Raw genomic sequence first — 24155 nt, 5'->3', positions numbered from 1 at the left:
TTTTCTGAAGCTACTTTGCACCCTCAGGTTGATGTGAATGTTATCGGTAAACCGCTGCTGTATAAATATAGGAGATAAATACAAAATGCTTTATAAAAAGTCTTTGATGGAATTACTGTGGCAGTTAGTGCTGCCTCCTAGCAAGTGATTCAATGTAAACCTGCAATGGAAAAAGACAGCTGGGAATTGAAACACTGAATGTATTTGCTTGCTGTGGGGCAATATAGACCAAAGATTCCCTCCAACATTTTTTAAAAAAAGGCTCACAGTGAGCTGCAACTAAATTAAAGGGCCACCGTACAGCTGTCCTGTACTTTATCCCAAATCCCCTCCGAGCATAGCCTACGTAGTCAGATACTTACCTTCCTCTCTGTTCCGGCAATCATCGTTTCCCTGCTACGCGCCAGCAGATTTGCAGTCAAAATATTCCAGCTGAACAAGCACAGCATGGTCCCATGGCTAAGGGTGAGCCACATTCATGGAAGCCCCTGTACATGTTCTAAATTGCACAGCTTACCCATAGGAATGAATGGGGCACAGTAAGAAGAGGACCCAATGGGGACAGAGCCAGAGGACTTGGGGAAGACCACCGGGACAGGGAGGAAGGTAAGTATTTGACAAGGTAGGCTACACTCGCAGCTTTTTCCCCATTGCTCCAGTTTGTCCACTGATCCAATGATGATGTGCTCGGTTCTTGCTGCCCCCCCTCCTAATTGCACCTCAGCAGCTCAGATAGCATTAAACCCCCTCCTAGAATTGGGTACTCAGCTCCCTCTGCTCCCCCTTCTTGCAATGACTTAGAAGCTCAGCTCCCTCTGCATCCCCCCCTACAGCAGCAGCTTAGAAGCAGCTCAACCCCCCTCCTAGAAATGACCTACCAGCTTAACTCCCAACAAAGACTTAGCAGCTCAGCTTCCTCTGCCCCTTCCAGCTGCCACTTCCAAACATGCCAGCCCTCTAATTTCCAACTTGAACACAGAGCTTTCCTAAGACATCTGGGAGAAAGTGAGCTAAGTGCTAAGATTTATCTTCAGTGCTTCTGCTGAGTACATTGTAAATGAATAGTTCCACAGTGTCAGCACCTACAGAGGGTCTCTCAGACCTTCTTAAAGCTTATTTACAGCTTTTTAATATTATTTAAATATCTGAATGTCCATAGCCTGGGAACCCTTCTACATCATTGCATCTGTTGCCATTCTGCAGTGTCCCTTGGCATGGAGACTTTGATTGAGTAGCCTTGCTGCCTCTACAGGACCATACAACAGATGTTGGAAGAACAAGGGTAGGTTAGTATAAGACAGAGAGGCATTTAACAAATACCTGCATAGTTACCCTTTAATGCTTCACTATAAATATGTTTATGTAAAATGAAAAAAAAAAAAAAAAAAAAGAAGGAGAGAAAGTAGAAAGAAAAATCCCAACGCGAGTATTTTTAGCTAAGCCTTGGATAATATTTTACATGATTAAACTAAGGTTCTGCCATCTATTCTGATAAGAGGGACCCAGAAATACCTTGGTATGTGATATTATAAGTGTTTGTGTATTTTTATGTGCGTATTTATTTTACTGTATATTAAACAAAAAGCAATATAGACATTTAGACTGGCAGTGAGGTTGCAGTGTGGTTACCGCTTCTTCATGCCAGTGAACCGCTGTTTTGGGGAAGACGCTACAACTACCTTCTACCGGTATCATGCCCATAGAGAATGAATGATGGTGACATTGAGTACCGGCCGCTGTCAAATCTGCAGACGATGGTTTCTTAAGAACCAAAGCTGTGGTGCAAGAGACTGAGCATCACCAGGAGCTCTGCAAGATTGATTCCAAGGAAGGTCTGAACCTAAACGTCACAAGAATAAAACAGAAGAGAACATTTTGAGGGCTGGTATCAACATATATGTCAGCTATGCAAAGATTTGGAATTCTCCTTTACATACCCCTGCCACTTACATAGACTGGTGGGTGACACAAAATGGCCCTATCCATCTGGTTGGGCAATGGAGGAGCACTAATAATGCCATTCTCTTCTGTAAGCATTTACTACTATTATTTGAATTAATAAACAGGATTTATATAGTGCCAACATATTACACAGCGCTGTACATTTCAATGACAGACAGATACAGACAGTGACACAGGAGGAGGAGAGGACCCTGTTCCGAAGAGCTTACAATCTAGTAGGTATGGGAAGTATCACACAATAGGAGGGGAGATATGGAATGGTGGGTAAGTAGTGAAGGTTTTAGGAGACAGAAAAAGAAGATGGGTAGGCAAGTTTGAAAACATGGGTTTTGAGTGCTCTTTTAAATGATCAGAAGGTAGGAGCAAGACGAATAGGACGAAGAAGACCATTGCAGCGAGTGGGGGCAGCTCTACCTGTATCATCCCCATAGAGAAAGAACGAGGACAACAGCAAGTACTGCTCACTGCTAAACAGACAACTGTCTACAATATGGCCCCAGCTCCCTGACTGTGCTGCAATCCTTTACCCAATTAATGTTATTTTTTGATAACTGGATGTAGAGGGTAGATTTTCCATCTGCTGGGAATGTCAGCTCCAATAAAATGAACCGCAATAGTAAATCAAATCAGTTAAGCTTCAACTAATCCCCACGTATTACTAAATTAAAAAATTCAACAAAAGAACACACAAACAGACCAATCCACTTATTCAACTATAACTTAGTTCTGAAATATAATGAATTATCATTTAATATAACAAGAACCGCAGTCAATTAGTCAGATTAACATAGGTAATTCAATCACATAAATCAGAAATTAATGAACAGACCACCCACTAAGTAATTACACCTAATCTAAGATATTTGTCTCAATAAGCTATCCTAATGTAACTTTATGCTTTATAAACTTGCTTCTAAAAACTAGCAAATCTGTATTGCAGTTTATGCTTTTTTCTCCCTGTAAATCTAACAGACAGGATTTGTCTGTCTCAAAACAATAGGCTCTAATGATGTGAAACAACCATTAAGCTTCTAATAGCCAGAGGCAAATAGATCTAGTTTGCTATTTTTAGGTCATATAGGGGAGTCAGGGAGCAAAATGTTTTTATTCAAGGAACGCGAGAGCGTTTTTTCTGATTTAGGATATTAAAATGACTCTGTTGCTTAAATGAGAACCTGAAATGTACTCCTTGCAAAGACAGAAGTAGACAGAAGTAGACAGAAGACTTTTTAACTTCTCCATTCATGTTACTGATCTTTGCTGTGTTTAAAAGCTACCACTGGCTAATGAAATCTAAAGAATCCAATACTTCAGATGCCTGGTCCCCTGCTGCTTCATCAATACACAGCGGTGATAAAGGGAAGTTAAGACCTGCTTCAGGAGTGATTCCATGTGGCTACCAGTGGCTGGCACCTTTCTGGCTATTTGGTCACTCGCACAGCGGCACTGGCACTTAAACAACCAACATCTGCACATTGATAGCTGGCAGCAGTGAGTGGTACTAACCCCATTCATTCTCTATGCCTCAGGGAGAGGATACATGTAGCGTCTCCCCAAAGACTTACAAGCAGTTCCCTGGAATAAACAAGCAGTAAATACCAAACACTGTCTTGGGGAACAGTGGATTAAACCATTGACTGTAGCATAGGACCAGGCAAAGAAGAATCCAGGAAGTTTCCGATTCCATTTGACATTGGTATCTCTTCAAACTAGCAAATGTTAGCCTTACAGAGAGAGAGAGATAAGCAATATCTTCTTAGCAGAGCAAACTTAAAAAATATTTTGATCATTAAAGTTTTAGCAAACTCTATAGATTGCTGTAAGAAAAAGCTGGATGATTTCTAGAAGCACAGAATATAACTGGGGATTAAAGACCTAAAGTAAAGATAACAGATTGTTGATCCAGGGAACATCCCATTGGCTCATGGAATCAGGATGTTTTTCCCGTTGGAGTAAATTGTACCAGGGTTTTTTTTTTGCCTTCCTCTGGATCAACTATGTCTATTGGGTTTTTATCTAGGATCTGTTTATTTCCCTAGTGGTTGAACCTAAAAGACTTATGTCTTTTTTCAACCTAACTGAATATATAACTATGTAATATTGCTTTAATGTGATTTGGTAAAGTTGACCATTTGAAACAGTTAGAAGACATCTCTCACTAAATATTTATATGGCAAGGTATATTCTTCCAACTAACCCCTTCCTCTCTCCAATAAATAATTTTGTAGGACAGCAAAGCAGTGCATGAGCAGCAGAGCTGTATTGATAAGGCATACTTAATATAAAATGGATACACACTATAAAGCTCAATTCATAAATCTCTCTCTTGCTACTTGGCTTTCATCAAATATTTCTGTGCTAACATCACGTATGTAGCTGAAAGAAAATCTCTTTTAAACAGGAACTTTTATAAGTGTCCTATACCCAGCATCCAATATTCACCAAGAGTCTATGGACACCTGACCATCACTTTTATTTAGGATTGTTGGGCATGCCATTCCAAAGCCACAGGCATTAAAATGGAGCCCCCCACCTCTTTGTTGCTCTACTCTTATCTTCCTCAAGCGTCTGTGGGGATTTGTGCCTAATAAGCAAAAGAACATTTGTGAGGTCAGGTACTGGTATTGTCCCAGCCTGATCAATCCAAAGATCATCTACAGGGAGAAAAGAAAGAAGAAGATGTAGTGGCTTAGCAAGGGAACAGGAACTTTAAAGTTCAAGTCAAAACGGGTCATTTCTATTATAGGGAGATCCTGTTGTGTTGTATCTATTCACCAGAATCCCCTCTTAGGGGTCTATAATTGTGAGATCACCACTGTCCCCAGCTCCACCCATCCATGTGGCCATTACCAACCCAAAAAAACAAAGGAGCTGGAATTTAAGATGACCTTCCCATTCTCCAGAAGAGAAAGCAACCTAAAACAGTACAGGCATCACAACCCTGAAATTGGAATGATACAACATGGCTGTGACAACATGGCTGAGACAAAAGGACAAAAAGCAAATATGAAAGTCATTTAGCTACGATCCAGCTCATCTGATGGAGCTACTTGCAAAAAACAGGAGATACCAAAAAATACAAATGGGGAAGGTAGACAAGATGCAACCCATGTGGTCCTATGGATCTGAAGATGGAGAGAAGATGAGCAGCCATGTTTCATGACCAATCTACTGTACATAGACCAAAGCGGACATACACAGCAACCCTCTGAACTGATAGAAGACCCTGATTTAAGGATCATAAATCATTCATTGTCTAAATTACTGTTACATGTTTAAAAAAAGAATAATAGATTAAGGTTCATTACTTAATATGCTTGTTTATTGACAGGTCTGTTATTTTTATCTGTGCCTGTAGGGAACAGAACAGCCGTAACAACCAATAAAACAACCATAACATTAATATCTTAGAAGACTAAAATAAAGTGTTCAGCAGCTTACCCGAAAGTCGATCCCAACGGTGGAAATGAAACTACCAGCCAGGAATGCGCCATCCTTGAATCTTACCAGAAGACAGGTCTTTCCGACTCCTGAATCACCGACCAACATTACCTGCACTGATAAAGACAATAACTTAATCAAAGTATTATATATTTGCAAATCTAACAAAACTGCTCACAGAAAAACAGGCAAGAAATTGCCAGAATCCCACAGAAGTAGTTTTGTGGATTGATTTAAAAATTATCACTTAAATAAGAACAACATTACTTTATTGAACAAATAGTATACAAAAATACAGATAAAAACACATGAACATGGATTAAAACAAAAGGAGATTTTGCCCCTGATCCAAGTATGGTAGACAATAGATTAATCCATACCCATTTCACCTTTAAAGGATAATTATATTTAATATAACAAAGAATAAACAGGTAAGTGATTCTCTCAGGCCAGGTAAAATGAGTGTTTGTTCGGAAAACCAAGGTAGGTATCTTTGAGACACGTTTCACAGTGAAGAGCACTTCTTCAGATAAAATTCCTTGAAGCCATATGAAAACCAACAATTTTTCCCAACAATTGGCATCCTTATTATTATTACACAGCATTTCTATAGCGCCAACATATTACGCATCACTGTATAAAGTCCATAGTCATGTCACTAGCTGTCCCTCAAAGGAGCTCACAATCTAATGTCCCTACCTCAGTCATATGTCAATAATACAGTCCATGGACAATTTTGGGGGGAAGCCAATTAACCTTACCGCATGTTTTTGGAATGTGGGAGGAAACCAGAACACCCAGAGGAAACCCACACAAACACGTGGAGAACCTTCCAACTCCAAGCAGATAGTGTGCTGGCAGAGATTCCAAATTGGGACCCAGCGCTGCAAAGGCCAGAGTGCTAACCACTAAGCCACCCTGCTGTTTATAACTAATGTAATTGATACCTTAAGAGGGAACATAATAACTCTTGTATTAGCACAAGGAGAAAAAAAACACTTACTGCCTCCAGACAAGCCTCTCTTACTGGCAAAGTTGAGGGGTGAGTTGCAGTCAAAACATGTTCCAGCGGCAGTGGCTCAAACACACCCACCCCAGTGCTGCTTCCTAAAGCACCAGTGTCCGTACATTTGACAGGTGGAAGAAGTGCTTGGTACCAGTACCGCTCACTGCTGCCCCTATTCATTCCCTCGGCCCCACATCCTCATGGCAACTGATAACATAGCCCAACTACTAGGAGCTAAAACAGCTCCCAAAGTCAAAGAGAAATGTAAAAAATGTAATGAAAAGAGTCAGAGACATAAGATACAGACATTGGATAATAATGACCTGAAAGTTTTGCTTTGCTGCAATCAGTACAATTCAATGGTCTGTCCAATCAAAGGTCATACAAGAGTAATAGAGAAGCAATTCAGTACATTTTAGTCCCCAGTTGGCTAAACAGAAAAGCTTGATGTATATATGGAATTAAAATGGCATTAGGTGGCCAAGTTACTCAGCAGAGTTCTTCTTGAGGTCCATAAATCATCCACAAGGTGAGGAGTACTTTTTTTTATATTTGGCAAGGTCACAGAAACCATAAAATGACAGTGGTTAACCACAATGAAAACCCATTTCTTGACTCCTTTAAGAGAAAACCACACACACAAAAAACAAAATTTCATTAGCAGTTTGCTTTAAAAAAGCCTTGTGTGTATTTTTGTTTCAAACCGCATGCAAATGAATCATCACAGAAGAGGCTTCTAACGGAGCATCCTGTGGGAACTGCCTCAGCAAACTACAAGTTACTCTATTATGTCCTAGTCAAGGTTCATTTAGAATAACCCGTGGTAAGCAAATATACGGTGGGCCATAACAGTGCTGTATTGTTTTTTTTTTTAAACTTTTGCACCTTTTTTAAAGGGACATGATACACGTTCGGGGGTCTCCCTTGATGGGCTTCTGAAAATGCAAGTTGTCTGACTATCTGGCTTAAGACGTTTGAGTCTCACATCCAGAACAAGTATGCTGGAAATAGAGTGCCAGAAAAGTGTTAGGACCTTTCCACTAAAGCCTAGATAAGTATACTGTATATACTCAAGTATAAAGTCAATCTGAGTATAAGCCGAGGTACCTATTTTTACCTTGGAAAACAAGAAAATTGATTGACTTGAGTATAAGCCAAGGGTGAAATGCTGCAACTACAGGCAAGGAACTATACAGTTCCAGATGAACAACAGACATATTATGGTAAACAAATACCATAGTGAAAATTTAGTGGTTAGGTAGGTATACTACTTATCGTACCTAACCACTAAATTCTTTAACCTCCCTGGCGGTATGATTCTGTCCAGAAAAAGCGTCTGAAAGCGGTACTGCATTTAGCCACTGTAGTAGTGTCAGTGTAGTGCAGGCAAGGCTGTAAGGTTAGCTATAGGGTCAAACAATGTTGTATGACAATCAGATTGCACCGTAACAGTATTTACTACCGTTTGCACTTTTGAGCCGCTGTAACTCCGGCATGCCCCCGCCGTCTTTCCGGCTTTTGCAACCACCGATTTTCCGTTGCAGGCTGATGTCATTTTCATCAGGGGACAGAAACCACTGGATGCGGCTGCCGGATCGGTCGGAGGAAGCCACAGGCGTGCAGGGACAAGGTAGGAAACCTTGTCAGCGGGGGTAGGAGCGGGAATCGGCTGCCAGAGGGTGCTTTTCTGGAGGGACCCATGCACCTGACTGGAGTATAAGCCGAGGGTGACTTTTTCAGCACATTTTGGGTGCTGAAAAAGTTGGCTTATACTCGGGTATATATACGGTAAGTGAGACCTTATTTTGGACCTGATTTAATAAAGCCCTCCAAGCCTGGAGAAGATAGAATATTATGGGAGATTCTGGGTGACCCAACAAAGCTGAAATGGCTTCCTAAAATCATTTAACAAATGTTTTCAATCCTAGACCAGATTCATCCCAGGTTGGCTGGAGCACTCAGGTTCTACCATGATAGTCTATCTTCACCAGTCTTGGAGAGGATTAATAAATCAGACCCAATACGTGAAGAACCAAAACAATATTGCTAGGAAAGAAGAAAGACCATCATCATTAATGTGCATGGAAACAGAGTCATTGTTAGTATGAACATCCTATTGAAGATCCAAAATAAAAGCCAGATCATTCTGGGAAGACACTTCATGTGGTCACCTGTAGAAAGCATCAACCGTTCAGCACCTAATATTATTAATCTTTGACCCAAGTAAAGATGCAGCATTGAAGAAAACAAATCAGGATGACAGAACTAACATAATAAATTGTTTTATTACAACAGAATCACTTTTAAGCTGAAGTACAGCCTTACAGTTCTTTCTGCACACTTGTAAACCGTCCTCCCCTTTACTGAAAATAATCAGTAAAATTTTCTTGCACACATTAGAACAAACATTAGAAGCCACAGGCTATATCCTGAGCCCTCCTTATTTCTTGCGTAATGGACAACAAGGATCATGCAGCCAACTCCTTCTCAGCTGGCCCGAGTCTCCCTACTTGCTGCTATCAGTTATTTAATATCAGCTTCTTGTACCTGTGCTGATACAGTGTGTGTGAAGTGGTGTTGGGAGCTGAGAAATCCCTTCTCAATAAACATTTACTCAATAGAATCACAAATCAATTCAGTCATGGAACAACAGAGTTATTAGAATAATGAAACAAATAATAGTATGCCTAGACAGACAATACTAGAAAGTGTCCAGATTTGTGATTTACTGTACTGTCTGACAGTGGAAGAGGTTTTTAGAACTGATTACATGTGAAAAAGTGGGAAACAAGCTCAGCATTGGGAAGAGGGGAGTATGCAACAACTTTTAGGTTTGCCCAGAGTTCAGTGTTAACACAGGAGAGAGGATTGTGCTAAATCTCAGAGTCCTTATCTCCAAAACAGCCAACAGCTTTAATACCATCACATGAGCTAAGATGTGGGATTACACAGTAGTGGCTCAAGGTAATTAAAAAAGCCCCAAGGGATATTACACAAGGGAAACCCCATTTTTTTTATGGTTATCTGAGTGCTGCTGTAGAAATTTCCTGATGACTATTGAAAGCAAAGGTAAATCCACACTTCTGCAAGAATAGAGAGAAATATTTTATGGGAACAGCTGTGATTGAGGCATGGACTCCACAAGACTTCTGTAGGGGTCCCGTGGTATCTGGAACACACTAACGGCAGATGTTTGAAATCACAATGCTTTTCCATGCTTGCTTTCTTCCCATACAGTTCTCAGGATAATTACCACAAAAGAACCCATAACAAAACATGATTTTTAAGTCCAGGCCACTTTTTTCATTGTTCCATTGTCCAGTTCTGACAATTGCATGCCCATTGTAAGTGCTTTTGGTGATGGACATGGTCAGCATGGTCTGCAAATTTGTAGCTCCATATGTGGCTTCTCTCCAGAGGAAATGGTTCCCTGGCATGAGGAAAGGGTAAACCCACAGCAACCTCATAGTCAGTGCAAACATATATGTAAGAGAATATACTAAACCGTCTGATGTTATGCCACATTCCAAATAGGTAATACATCGACAAATTCAAAAAAGAGAAATAAGGAACTTTAAAGGCATGAATATAGATAAAAAAATATACAAAACTTTACTTTATTAGATAAACCATATAGACCTGTTAAAATTATTACAAGGGTCAAATGGCTCAAACAACATACACAATCATGTTTATGAACATACATTTTATTATCTTAGGGAATCGTGCGAATGCAGTTTGATATATTTGGGCCTGATTTACTTTCATCAGTGAAGCTGGATGATCCAGCAAACCAGGAATGAACCTGGTCCGGGATCGAAAACATTTGCTAGCAAATTACTTTTAAGAAATCAATTCCAGGTTTGTTGGATCACGCATATGACACCTGGATATTTGTACTTGTTATCTTACTATCAGAAATCCCCTAAAGAAGCGGCTGAAGTGTGTCGGGACTTACTAAAATGTTTGATAGTATTTTATTTTATGTAACATGTGATGTCTGAGGTCTTTTGTTTAAGCCTCATGCTTTAATCAATGTACTGTATTTTTTGCCGTATAAGACGCACTTTTTCTTCCCCAAAACTGGGGGGGAAAAGTTACTGCGTCCTATACGGCAAAGGTGTGATAAATAATTAAAATAATATACTCACCCGATACCCGATCCTGCGTGTGTCTCTGGCTGCAGCAGCGTCTGTCTCCTCTTCTCTCTGGCAGCAGCACGTGTCTTCTGTCTGTAAAGCAGAGCGAAAGAAGCCGGCACAGCGCCACCTGCCGTTCCCTGTCTTAACTGCCGTACAGTGGAAAAAAAGCACAGAGTGATCAGAAGGGGAATTTGAATGACAGAGTGATCAGAAAGGAATTTGAATGACACAGAGTGATCAGAAAGGGAATTTGAATGGCACATGAGTGATCAGAAGGGGAATACCAGTATGAATGGCACATGAGTGATCAGAAGGGGAATAATCTTTCAGAATCTTTTTTTTCTAGATTTTCCTCCTTTAAAATTGGGTGCGTCTTATATTCCGAAGCGTCTTATACAGCGAAAAATACGGTACATGGAATGTTTAATATTGGTATTGTACACTAAATAAAAATATTGTGTTTTTACTCATTTACCTGCCAGTAATTCCCTGCTAGGATAAATCAGTACACTGTTCTGTTCTATGTTGTTTTTGGGGATATGGCATCTTTTTAATATCTTGGATTTGTTTTTGAAAAAACGGATGTTTATTTGTGGCCCTTGGACAACTTTTGGTCGGTAACAACCACTGACTACAATGAACACCCTTCAAGATCTTCCATTTGGCTCTAAACTAGTCATCCATTCATTACAATATTGCCCTTGTCAAAGTCTTCCATACTCTTGCTTTAACCCATCACCTTCAAGAATTGACTCGTCCCTTGCTGCCTAATATATCTCACCCCTTGTCAGATTCCATTGTAACTAGGTAATTAATGTTTTGGCGAACTAATCACCATAACAAATATAACTAAAAGCGATCAAGTATATGTTTAGTTGACCTAAAAGTAGCCAAATCATTTCATAGAATCTGTGAAAACATCACTTATTCTTTATTAAGGGAGAATTGCTAAATAAACTCAGGATTTTTAGGTCTAGGTGCTGTAAATAATATTTTAAAAAAACAAAAAACGGTGCCAAACCAGTTCAAAGTTAAATTGTTGAGGCATCATAAATGTAGCAGAATTGCAATCTATCCTGGAAGCCATTTACAGTTCACAGATTGACTGTAATAACCGCCTGGGGCAGTTACTGAGCTGACTTAGGAAACATATGCCCTAATCGGTAGCAAACAAGCAAAGATCTATTCTGGAACTAGATTGTCTTTATTTTCAGGGTATAACACACCGGCACAACTTTATTTACACTCAAATGAGGATATATCACTTTTCCATCGCCTACAAGTGTTTTGACAGCCTCTCGAAAATGCATCATACATCAGCGGTCACATCTGCTAAGAGCAGTTATTCCGCCAAGCTCTACCTGCTGACAGACACTTCGCAGTGTGTCAAGAAGAACAAATGTCATTCGGCTTATAAAGGAAACTCAACCAATATGTCAAACCCAAACGGTTAATTTAGAAGTCACAAGACTTGCATGATCTGTACTTAGAAGACAAGAAAACAAGTGCCTATGACACTTATGTTCATAGAGGGTCTGTGAGGACAACATGTTTGCTGACAAATCCTTTTCTTTTTACTTTCTTTCTTTTGCTACTTACTCTATTTTCTAAGTTAGGCCTTGTTCAGACAGATACATACTAAAGCCTCCAACTTAGTGTCTTCAAAGCGAAAGGAATTCCGAATAGGCACGCTCATCCAAATTCATCAAAAGAGCAAATAAAAAATTTCAGATAGACCCGTGTGTCCGGCACCTGTGGCTTTTCTTCAGTTGATATGCAGGTGCTAGTATTGCCATTTAAGTTATTATGAGCCGCATACAAAGTCATTCATCATGTATTTGCTGCTTAGAAACTTTTCTAGTTTTGATGAGAAACAGCAAACTGCTACTTGGCACTAGAAATGCTAAGAACAGGACATCCAAAGACTTTACATGATAATATAATTATTTTCTAGATGTTCTGTCCTTCTGAAAGTTAGTCTATATATAGACTTAAAGTGAAAGTGGACTCAAGAAGTAAAGATTCACTATATCAGAAAAAATTTAGAAACGTTAATTGTGCCTCAGCAGTTCCCTGAAAAATGCAACTTTTGTCAGGGATTCTATCTTAAGAATAAAAAACACTTAAAGCAGACCTATCACCACAATTTTTACTTTGTATAGAAGGGTAGGTAACCTTTCAATATAAAGTGAAAATGTAATTTTCTTTAAATGACTTTTAGAAAAAAAAAAAAAGAAAAAGCTAAGCCCCTCCCTATCTGTTTTTACCGCCATGGCAGTAAAGAATGTACGGGAGTACAAAGCTTCCTGGAATACTTACGTCATGTATTCCAGGAGGGTCTGGGCTGCTCCTTCTGCGCATGTCAGATATCAAGCATGTGCAAAAGAGGCTTTTCAGTCATTAAAAAAAAAAAAAAAAAAAAGTGCTGATTTCACACATGTGCAGTGAGATCAGCACTTTTATTTACAAATACAGCAACATATGTCACCCAATCCGGTGCCTGCGCAGTGTGAGAATGGGTGATGTACACAGAATGAAGAAGATGGAGGCGCACTGGCGTTTTTTTCTGTGCTTGGACAAAGGAAGAAATCTGGGCGTCGCAAAACCATATCAAAGCTCCAGAGGGGTCGAAGGGTTCTTCCGTAGAAAAGGTAAGTGTGATTTTTTTTTATTTTTATTTAGTTATGCTTTGTGATGTATACATTTTCCTTGGAACGCCAGTGCCCCAGCCTCATATCTCTAGGCCTCATACAGACATCCGATGGTCATCAAAGGATTGTCACTAGAACAGATCTTTCGTGATTGTTTCCAGAGACAGATGATTGAATGAGAGCTGTACACACAGGTCCATTCTGTTCTTTGGACAGGGGAGAGGGGAGGACAAGCCAGCAGCAACCCACTGTGCTCTACTTCAAAAGAGTGAACAGTGTTCGCTCCCAAATGGTCAATCATCGAATATTGTGGCAGACTTATGAACGTCGAGGGACTGCTGTATCCATGTCAGATTTCACCTGAGAAAGACAGCCATGCTCGTCATTTTCTGAGGCATGTACGTAGCTTTAGACACCACTGTCTCTATTAGTAATAGGAGATTTGCCGATGTTACTACTGTGCCGTCCATTTTTCTCTGTACTGGAGGCTCGGACATAAGGAAGAAAATCCCTACAACTGCCAGGGTTGGTTACCTCCACACAGACAAATAGTGCAGAATGAGGCATAGTAATTCAGTCCAAAAGTACCCATAGCACCATTCCCATCTGCTATCACTAACAAAATGTAGTTGTTTTCTTCGTGGAACCACCTTGCAGCTTATGGATTGGCTTCTCAAGCCCTGATTATTGTATCATGAAAAAGCAGAAGGTATAATATGTTTTCTTCTGTATCAGGAAACACCAAGATTGAGTGTAATGCAATGTCTTACTCTAGAAATGGAAGCAGCTTTTTGTTGGAAGTTGTAGACATTTGGGGTTTCATTCTGATTGTGAGTCACAATAAACAGTCATGTGTATATCAGGTGTCTCGATACTTTATTGTTACATGTCTGTTCCAGTTCAGTGACAAAAGAGAACATGGATAAGGATGACACATCTGTTGCCTTCACTTTCAAAAACAAGCAATGACAGCTACTATATATCTACCCTAACAATTTCCCATCATCACCTTACATACTAACTAAAATTTAAAATCCTGCTGGTAATATCAATGATGCATTTCAGTAAACACACAGATGAGAGACAATGGGCTTTGGAGCCCATTGTCAGCAGCTGAAAGAACATCATATTTCATGTACAAAGAATGGGAGATGTGGCCGGGGAGAATTGGAATAGGTGTTTGACAGTCTCAATGTTGGGAGTCCTGCATGCTTCAGTGAGCCTCCCTAGAGAACTGATTTTGGTTTTTATAAAAAGGAGTCTTGGCCATCAGGGTAAAGTAGTAATACAAACCAAACCAAACACTGGCTTTGTTGAAAAATGGAAGTTTTTATAGCTAGGGAACTACCACTACAACTGTGTAAAAAGCCAAACGTTCACATTATGGATTATGAACCCATTCCCATACCCATTCCTACAAAACAAGGCAAAAAATAAAATGAACTTGTGAAAAATATATGTATTTACTCATAAATGATAAGCCAGCACATTTCCGAGACTTGGATGTCTGCCTCCAGGCTACCCACTTGCTTAAGGGCTCATTAGCATTACATCATATTCCTTTTTTATTTTAAATCATGTTCCTTTTTTATTTTAAACTTAACTTTTACTGATTTAATTTGGCCAACCACATGATGTGCTGGGTTGTCCTCTTAGACCTTTCCAAGATCCTAGATGATGCATAAAGTCTGCACACAGGCATCATCAATGCTGCTCCGATTTACAGCTTTAAGGTAGTTTCTACATGGATGACTACCGACTTGTAGGTGTTACCTAATCCCAACAAAGTTATGATGACTTTTGACCAGCACCATCGAAAGAGTAAAACATAGTAAAGGTCCACTGGGTTCTATAAGCTGAAGTATTACCCCGTATTGTTTTGTTCTTTGATCACACTGATCTGTTCACACAGTAATGGACCGTCCAGTTATAACAACCAGGTAATACAATTCTTCTCAAACTATTTGTATATCTGAAATACAGGACAGCTGGTCTACCAAACCTTTAGTGCATTTCAAAAAGTTAGCCAATATAGAAGCATATTTTCTCTGTTTGTATAAAAAAGGGAATGTTTCAATAAAAATAAGGATATAATTGCAAAGAATTCAGAAGCTCGATACACAGAGATAAACACTTCAACATTCCAGCATTTATAACATCACATTTGTCTCTAATGACACTCCTAGGCTGATCGCTCTCCGAGTTCTGTGACCCTGTAGATGAATTTGTTGCTGAATGCCTCACACTCAAATACAGTATATACTTGAATGAGTGAGTCACATTTCAGTCAAGGCAAGTCAGTCTGCAACAATCAGTCCTATGGAAATTGGTGTTAAGGTGATCTGGTAAACACAGCGATATCGGCCTGATTAAACATAATGCATGTCCTCAAAAGTGTACCAGCGCACTGAAGTAATACAGTCTTCTCCCTGGAAATGTTTTAGGCTGAGTTGGAAAAAGTTGTACGCAGGTGGTGGCCTCTGTATTGAGACCCAACTTTTCATTAACCAGCCAGGAAGTGACCGAAAAGTACTGGGTCGTGCGGTGCGGCTGGTTAAAACGGGCTGGGGAGAACACACTTTTTATTATGTTTTTTATGTGCATGATTTAAAAACTTTTTTCAGGTAATACTTACCGTCTAAAGGGCTGCAAAATATTTCACTGATATATGAATTTAAAAAAAAAAATGGGACACACAAGGAACACACACCTAAAGGCGACATGAAATAAAATACGTAAAGCAGATCTTCCACTAAAAATAAAGGTCAGCTTCCCCTTCTTAAATCACATACCATTAGTAGGTAGAAAATGTACTTCACACCTATCACCTAGTGACAGTAACAGAGAAAAACATCATAATCTTTATGGAAAGATTAAAGGGCAGCCGACATCTCATGAGAAGATGCTTTTGCCATAGGTCAGAGTGTGTTCTTGCAAGATTTTGTGTACTCTGCATTCTGCAGGAATCTTCACAGTGGGGCAATGATGTCACACCCTAGGGATGAGGTAAGTGTAATATATATTAGGTTTTAGTGATAGGTTTACTTTAGGTCCAGTGCTATCCCCAGTCCCTATTAGCTGGGTGTACCACCCAGCAGTTTTCAGTGACCACCTAGCTGTTTCTGGGTTGTTACTGAAAAGGTAAAAGCTTCTTCCCACCCAGCTTACTGAGGTCTGTAAAAAGGTCTCACGTTTTGTTAATAGAAAATAGCCGATGAGCTTTAGACAATTAAGTTCACAATGCTTAGATGATGCCACTAAAGTCTCTCTCTGCTCCAGACCACAATACTGTAGAGTAAGTCAAAATTAGCGAGGCTTCACCAGTGGCTGATCCGTGTCATACACCATAATGTGTTTTCAACAATCCCATCTGTATTTTTATTTCACACTACAGAGATATAGAAGGAAAATTGTAAATGTACATCCAAAACTCCAAGGTAGTTGGAAGAGCCATAAACAGAAAGTAACATCTTGTTTTGGAGTACAGGGCATGATCACCTAGAACTTCAGTGACCCATATCAACAAACCACAATGATTCTAATAATCCCTAATGAGGTTTTTTTGGAAATTGTACTTTATTTGCAGTATCACTGCGACTTTAAATTCTTTGCTGTTCTTTTTTTTCTTTTTGGGAAGAGCACAGAAAGACACTTAGTACACAGGCCGCTTTCCCAGAGGCCAGGTAAAGAACTCTCGCTTAAAAGGGAGATGAATGATGGAACCATTACAGCTCAGCAGTGACCAGAATTACCTATAAAGCAATTCTGGGAGAAATCATACGGATCAGCCTGAATCCCAAAATCTCTGAAGGGCAATATAAAGTGAATGCGAGTTTCCTTTATGTTTGGTCAGCTTCGCTGCAAAAGTAAAATCCTGTGTTTCTGTTACTAGGTCAGGGATGAAACATAAGCAGGTGAAAAGGTTGTGCTCCTCAAACCCTTCCCGTTAGCTAATTTTTATTGTTATAGCCAGTGAGTGGATTTTTATAAAGAGGGTGGATGCACTGTAAACTATCAGCTTTACCTTCAAAATGTGTTCATTGTCATCCAACTTCAAGCCAATTCCAAACTTTAAATTCCCTTGTATTGAAACTTCTGCTGAATAGCAATGCCTGTTCAGAAGCAGTCCTTTGCCTCAACGTGCACTCCAGCCCGGTACTTCCGAGCACACCTACAATCAGCCTGATTTATTAAAGCTCTCCAAGGCTGGAGAGGACACACGTTCATCAGTGAAGCTGGGTCATCCAGCACACTTGGAATGGATTTCTTAAAAGTCATTGTTAGCAAGTGTTTTCAATCCTGGACCAGATCCATTCCAGGTTTGCTGGATCACCCAGCTTCACAGCTGGTAATTGCAACTAGGAATAAAATGGCAGCACCCTGCAGTTAAACAACGAAAGGTGAGTATAAAAGGGTTTAGTTCCACTCTCTGTTTTTTTTATTACTTTCCTTATTTTAGGAAACATTACAAGGTCTTTTAGCTTCTTTATGCAAAATAGGCAGATAGGGATGGTGGAAGAGTCAGGCAGGGTGCTGTATGTAGCTTCATGAAAACAAGAAATTGTGGTTATAACAGAAATAAATTTACAAGAAAACAAACAATAGCCCGGCTGGGTATCTGGTTACCTCACTTGGTGCCCTGTCTCTTTATCACGTATACTCAACATCAACACTGTTAACTAACAGTTTGGACACTGGCTTTCCTGGAGCTCTGCGATCCCGACTGATCAGCTTATCACTACACCTGAGTCCAGGTGAAGACATCCCAGCACAGGATTGGCCAAGGAGCCCACCTTTCACTTTCCTTGTCTGGCTCCAGGGCCTGTTTTTCCCCCAAAATTTACACCACAAATAACAACTCTTACTTCCCTGGAGCCATTAGAGGAGCAACGTACCTGCCATCAACCACTTTTCCTGCCATTTTAAGAGACACTCTGTCACTATATATATATATATAAATAAATATATATATATATATATATATATATAATGCCATAGCTACAAAAATGAAAGAAGTGAAACCTTTGAATGAAAGGTGCAGACTAGGGACATCACTAAGGTGATACTATACTACTATAGCTCCAAAGGCAGGTGTTTGTTGAAGAAAGGAACAGGAGATGTCCCTTCTGCAATAAATCATACTTAGCTGGTTGATCACTGTCAACTTTTTTGAAAACACTGCCAGGGATGTGCCTGGTATCCTGGAATGAATGAACTAATGCACACATGTGCAGGAGTTACATCATCCTGGCTCATCAAAATGGCCAAAGATTGGAACACCCGGAAAAGAAAAGGAACATGGTGGTGCCCACAAAGAAACATGGACAAGCGAAAGAATTTAAAGGTAAGGAGAGGTAAGACATTGTATGTCCTTTCTGCAATAAAGGACCTGCCTGGTCTCCATTTTTAACTTTAGTTCCACTTTAAGATTGAGGAGGGATGAGCTGAAGGATGCTATGAAGCATCCGAAGGCATCTGGAGGCGACGAAGAATGAAAGTGGTCTCTATCTGCAGTTTCCAATACTGTGAAATGTTCATCCTGTGCAGTGAAATCAGAGTAAACAATTTTAGTGCAGAGGGGCCCTTACAACTGTGCAAGACTGGAGGTTGTACAGAGAGTTCAACTTAACTGTATGAAACTAAAGGTTTCTGGCAGGTTCTCCCTGTGTTTGCGTGCGTTTCCTCCGGGTACTCTGGTTTCCTCCCACAATACAAAAACATGCAGTTAGGTTAGTTAGCTGTCCTTAGAATGAGGTAATGACATATGACTATGGTAGGGACATTAGATTGTGAGCCCCTTTGAGGGACAGCTAGTGATATGACTATAGACTTTGTACAGCGCTGTGTAATATGTTGGCACTATATAAATACTTGATAATAATAACAATAAAAAAGGGTTTGCTTTGTATCTCATTTGCTGTCTGACATGGGGGAACCCCTGCAATAACTTTCAGGTTATCAAGATACCCCTGCTATATTTCCTAAATCCATCGCTCGCAGTATATTAGTGTGGTGGTCAGTGGGAAGAATTCTTCTTACATTGCTGGCTATTGGGAAGAATGTCACCCTTACAGATAGCGAAAAACATCATTGGTGTCCCTTAAAGTGACCTGAGAGGTACTGAGATAGTGGCTGTATTGGTTTACATATTCATTCATTAAGCTAAGATCGCATTCAGGAAGTATAGAGAATACCTGTTGTTCTTTGCAGAAATGTAGTTTTCCTGGTGACTTTCTGTGAGCTGAACTGACAGCCAAAACAATGTTATCCCAGTTCTGTAAACTAATAACACCCCCACAAATGAAAACAGAAAGGCATATATAAAGTCACGCTTTTGAACATGTGAGTGACAACCATGGCTTCCTTCATAGAATGGTGAAGGTGCCCCCTTGGGAAAGCAATTATTATACACAAATGGGAAAGAAACCTGAAAAAAAGTGAATGCAACCCTTACATCTAACAACTGATAAGCTGCAAAGTTTTGTTTTCTTGAGTTTAGATACGCTTTAAGCAATGTATAGTTAGTACACGTTAGATCCACATAAATTGACATTTAGAGTTCTGTTTGTTCAGTAAGTTAAGTTGCTGCCGAAGAACAGTATGAGACATTCGCTGATTAGGATGACTCAGGATGCTTCCATGTCTCCCATCTCTATATCTGCATATGAATGTCTAACAAGAGAGTCAATCAGAGAAAACACAGGAATTAAAGGGAACCTGTCAAAGCAAAAATAATATAAAGGTTTTTCTGACCCTTTTGCTGTCTAGCTGTCTCTGGCTTCAGTGCTAGCATGCACCAAGTGAAGAAAGCACTGCTAGTCATAATAAATAACTGACACTCAGGGTATTATATTATTTTTATTACTACTAATAATTATTATTATTAATAATAATAATAATAATGTTATTATTATTATTAATAATATTTAATAAACAGGATTTATATAGCGCCAACATATTATGCAGCGCTGTACATTAAAAAGGGGTTGCAGATGACAGACAGATACAGACAGTGACACAGGAGGAGGAGAGCTCAAGAGGTGGGGGAAGTCTCACACAATAGGTGGGGAGATATGGAATGGTGGAAAGTAGTAAAGGTTTCAAGAGACAAAAGAAGACATGTAGGCAAGTTTGAAAAAATGGGTTTTGAGTGAGCAGAAGGTAGAAGCAAGCCGAAGAGGAAGATCATTCCAGAGTCAGAGCAGCTCTAGAAAAGTCTTGGAGCTGTGCGTGTGATGAGGTTCTGAGTGAGGAAGTCATTAGTAGGTCATTGGAGAAGAGAAGAAAGTGGATGGGGGGGTATTTTTTTTTACCCGGGTAGAAAAGTAAATGGGACAAGAACTGTGTAGGGATTTGAAGGCAAAGCACAGGAGCTTGAATTTGATTCTAAGGTGAAATGGAAGCCAATAGAGAGAACTGCAAAGAGATGCAACAGAAGAAGAGCGGTGGGAAGGATGGATGAGTCTGGCTGCAGCATTCATAATAGATTGTAGAGGAGAGGGGGTATTGAAGGTATATATTATTGTCGGTGGTTTTGGAGAGAAATTTGTTCCTTATCTTTCATTTTTGAGCCATGTTTAGACCAATCCTGCTCTAGAAACAGGATCTTTTACATGTGAAATGCCCTAAATGTTCACTGGAAACCTTTACTTGGTATATAAGGAATAAACATAGATAATTCATAGATGAGCTCTTCGGGGCAGGGTCCTCTCTTCCTCCTGTGTCACCCAGTCTGTCTGTCATTTAAAAACCCTATTTAATGTACAGCGCTGTGTAATATGTTGGCACTATATCTTGTTTTATAATAAAAATATTAATAATTCTGCACTACCTACAAAATCATCCTGATCCGTACAAATAAGCATAAGTATACTCCCCATACATTTTTTAAGCTGGGTAGGAAGAAGCTGTAGGTGGGTGGTGGTCCCTGTATTGTTACCCAACCACAAAAAACAGCCAGGTGGTTAATGATAAGTGCCGAGTGGTGCACCAGCTACAAGGGGCTGGGGAGAACACTGAGCATGCAGCCAGCAAAGGGCTCTATCAAATGATACACATAGGCATGGCATGCTTTACAGGCACATGAGGTTCTGAAGGAAAGCCAAGGACCACAGCCATGGATAATAACTGCTACCATATTTTATCCTGATACATTTCTATTACATTTCTGCTGTCTGCCACCTTGAGAAATGAGCCTTGAAAGTCCCTGAAATGTTGATGAAATTGTACTTATAAAGCTTAAAAAAAAAAAGGTATAGGTAATATTTTTTTAATTTAATGTAGGAAATAATTCTTTGATGTAATGCCCTTTCTTTGGCCTTCAGGTTTTGTTTAAAGCCAAACTTAAGTTCCACTTTCAAGATTTAGAATCAGGCAGAGGTGATTGCAGAAAAGGACCGGTGATGGCCCTTTTTCCATAGCATTCTTACCTGCCTGATCGCCATCCTAAACTGTAAAAAAAAAAAATAATTGCTGGGCTGGGTAGGATGCCAGGATACCCAGCATGTTCCAGCTTCCCCTTGCTGTGACTGAATGAGCTCCTGTGCCGAAGAGCAAATGAAGGACAGAAGAAGGAAGAAGATGGAGGCGTCCGTGAAGGAACGAGGACAGGTGAGTGCAATTAAAAATGTTCAATTAGGCAGGTAAGGATTTTTTTTGCAGATGCCTGTCCCTTCTGTAAAAATGTACCTGTCTGGTAACAACTTTTAAATTTTTGGTTTAGGGCTTTAGGGTTTAGGGCGAACTTCCTTGGAGACCCCCCACCCTTCTCCTATGAGTTCAGAGAAGCTCAATGACACACAACCATAGAGAAGTTCTTTGACACCCCAGGATCAGGTTGAATGCTGTTGGCGTCATTCAACCTGGAAGTAGACCAATGATGAATCGGTGAGTCGTAGGGGACAGCATTATAGATTTCCATTTCGTTAATATTTTACCCGTGTTGTGTTGGAATTTTTTTTGTCCATTATTCTTCAGTTAATTGAATGTCCTTACAAATCTCCTAGTATTTCTGTATTTTATTTTATTGTTATTATTATAACAATATACTACATTTATAACTAATGCCGATTCTGTGTTACATATCACCTTCAGCAACACAGAAATAAAAAAAAATAAAACTCATCAAAAGACAAAGCCTAATTCATCTCTTGGCCTTTTCCTGTATCCATGGATGAGCAGTTAATTGTGATTTGTTGTGATGTGCTACCTCTTTATGTCAAATCTAGCGAACGTAAGAGTAATTAAACCCGGGTCACAATAATTACCGGGGCCCAATCACAATCCTAGATGAGGAAAAGATCACAGCCACATTTACAATGGAGAGAAATATTGATGGAGACAGGAAAGAAATAATTACTCATATCTGGGGAAATCTATAACAAAAGCCTAGCGAGTAAAATATTTTAAAGGGGACCTGTCATTTTGACACAGTACTTTATTATACAAATATATTAGCTAATCTCTTTCTGCTATGACTGTAATTATAGCTATATTTTTTCTCCTTTATGCTGCTTTAGGCAATCATGAATAAAAATGTCTTAAATGACTGTGTTATATATATCAGTTTCAGGGCCATGGTTGCTGTAAGATTTTTGTGGGCTAAGAATATTTCATTGAAAAATTAGGTTCACCTTTATTCCCTGTTCTTACCCTTGCTTATTCCGTCCAGAAACCCTCAATCCAGTGGCAGAATGGAAAGTGAAGGCGGTATTGTGTATGGTGAAAGAGGTCACAAGACTCTCCTCAAATCTGAAAAACTTCCCCAATAAATTATCATTTGTAAGATTCTTATTAACCTGTCACATAATCATGCTTCTTTTAAATTTGTGGTGCATCTGTACTGCTTGACATGCTCAAAAGTTGATATTTTTGCTAGCCTAATTTTCTATAATTGCAACCAGTAAGCGCTTCCTGCTGCTTTGGAGTAGGGTGACAAGGCACCTCACCCCCTCTGAAGTTTAATCAAGCCGTCATTGCTGCCCGGAGCTGGTGCATTGTGTACAAGATCTCACCATCTAGCATGAACAAAATCTAAAAAAACCCCTGCCACTCTGCTTCTAGCTCCGGTGGCAAGGGGACCATATTATTATTATTATTATACAGGATTTATATAGCGCCAACATATTACCAAGCGCTGTACATTAAATAGGCATATGAAGATCAAAGCAATTAAACTGAGGAAAAGCAGAGAAGTAAACATCCAAAATTTATATTGTTAAATAGTACATTATAGAGTTAAATAGAAGTTAAGTATAGAAAACATACAGTGCATGACACTGCCTTAAATAATTTATTTTGTGACTACAGCACAAATGGTGGTAAAAAAACCTTGAGTCTATATTAGAAAGTATATATCAAAGACCGTTTCAGATACTGTCAGTAGTAAAATCCCGGGGCACAGCGTCAGGTCTTCTTATTGGGCTAAGTTGTGTCACATGACACTCCCAATAATCAGATCAACAGGCAAGCTAAAAGACAACGTCATAAAAATATAATAGGCAGTCATTGCTGACTTCTTATTGTAACTGCACCTTGGGAATAAATTCAGAAAGTGCTGACCACATACAGGAGCCCGGGTAGGAAGATTTTAAAGCAGAACTAAAGTTCCACATTTAAGAATACGCAATCAGGCCGGTCATTATTGCAGAAAGGGACAGGCAATGTCCTGTATGCAATAATCTCTCCTACCTGCCTAATCACTTTGAGTTTCTAGCAAAAAAGCTGAGCTGCACATGTGCAGCGTTCAGTTTTGGCTGCAAGGATACCCGGCATTCCCCTCTTTCTGTGCACATTCCGGCAATGAACTAATGCTCTTCAATATCCTGGCCCAGCCAATCAAGTTGACCAAAGATCTTCTACTGAAGAAAAAAAAAAAGAAGATGGCAGCTCTCTGCGAGAAAACTGGGACAGGTGAGTAACGTAGGTTTAGTTCCGCATTAAAGCTAAGTACAG

At 39.6% G+C, this 24155-nt stretch overlaps 1 protein-coding gene across 1 annotated transcript in view; it reads right to left on the bottom strand.

Moving 5' to 3' along the window:
* The window catches only part of RAB26 (RAB26, member RAS oncogene family), a 176915-nt gene that overhangs the window by 134034 nt on the left and 18726 nt on the right, over positions 1 to 24155 (bottom strand). Inside the window, exon 2 of the mRNA XM_072417504.1 lies at positions 5404 to 5514. Coding sequence (XP_072273605.1) covers positions 5404 to 5514 — 111 coding nt within the window. The remainder of the gene's footprint in view (positions 1 to 5403; positions 5515 to 24155) is intronic.

This window comes from Pyxicephalus adspersus, chromosome 7 (genome assembly GCF_032062135.1).
Source record: "Pyxicephalus adspersus chromosome 7, UCB_Pads_2.0, whole genome shotgun sequence".
Taxonomy (NCBI): domain Eukaryota; kingdom Metazoa; phylum Chordata; class Amphibia; order Anura; family Pyxicephalidae; genus Pyxicephalus; species Pyxicephalus adspersus.
Note: the sequence above shows the minus strand (reverse complement) of the source record. Positions and strands in the feature narration are given on the sequence as shown.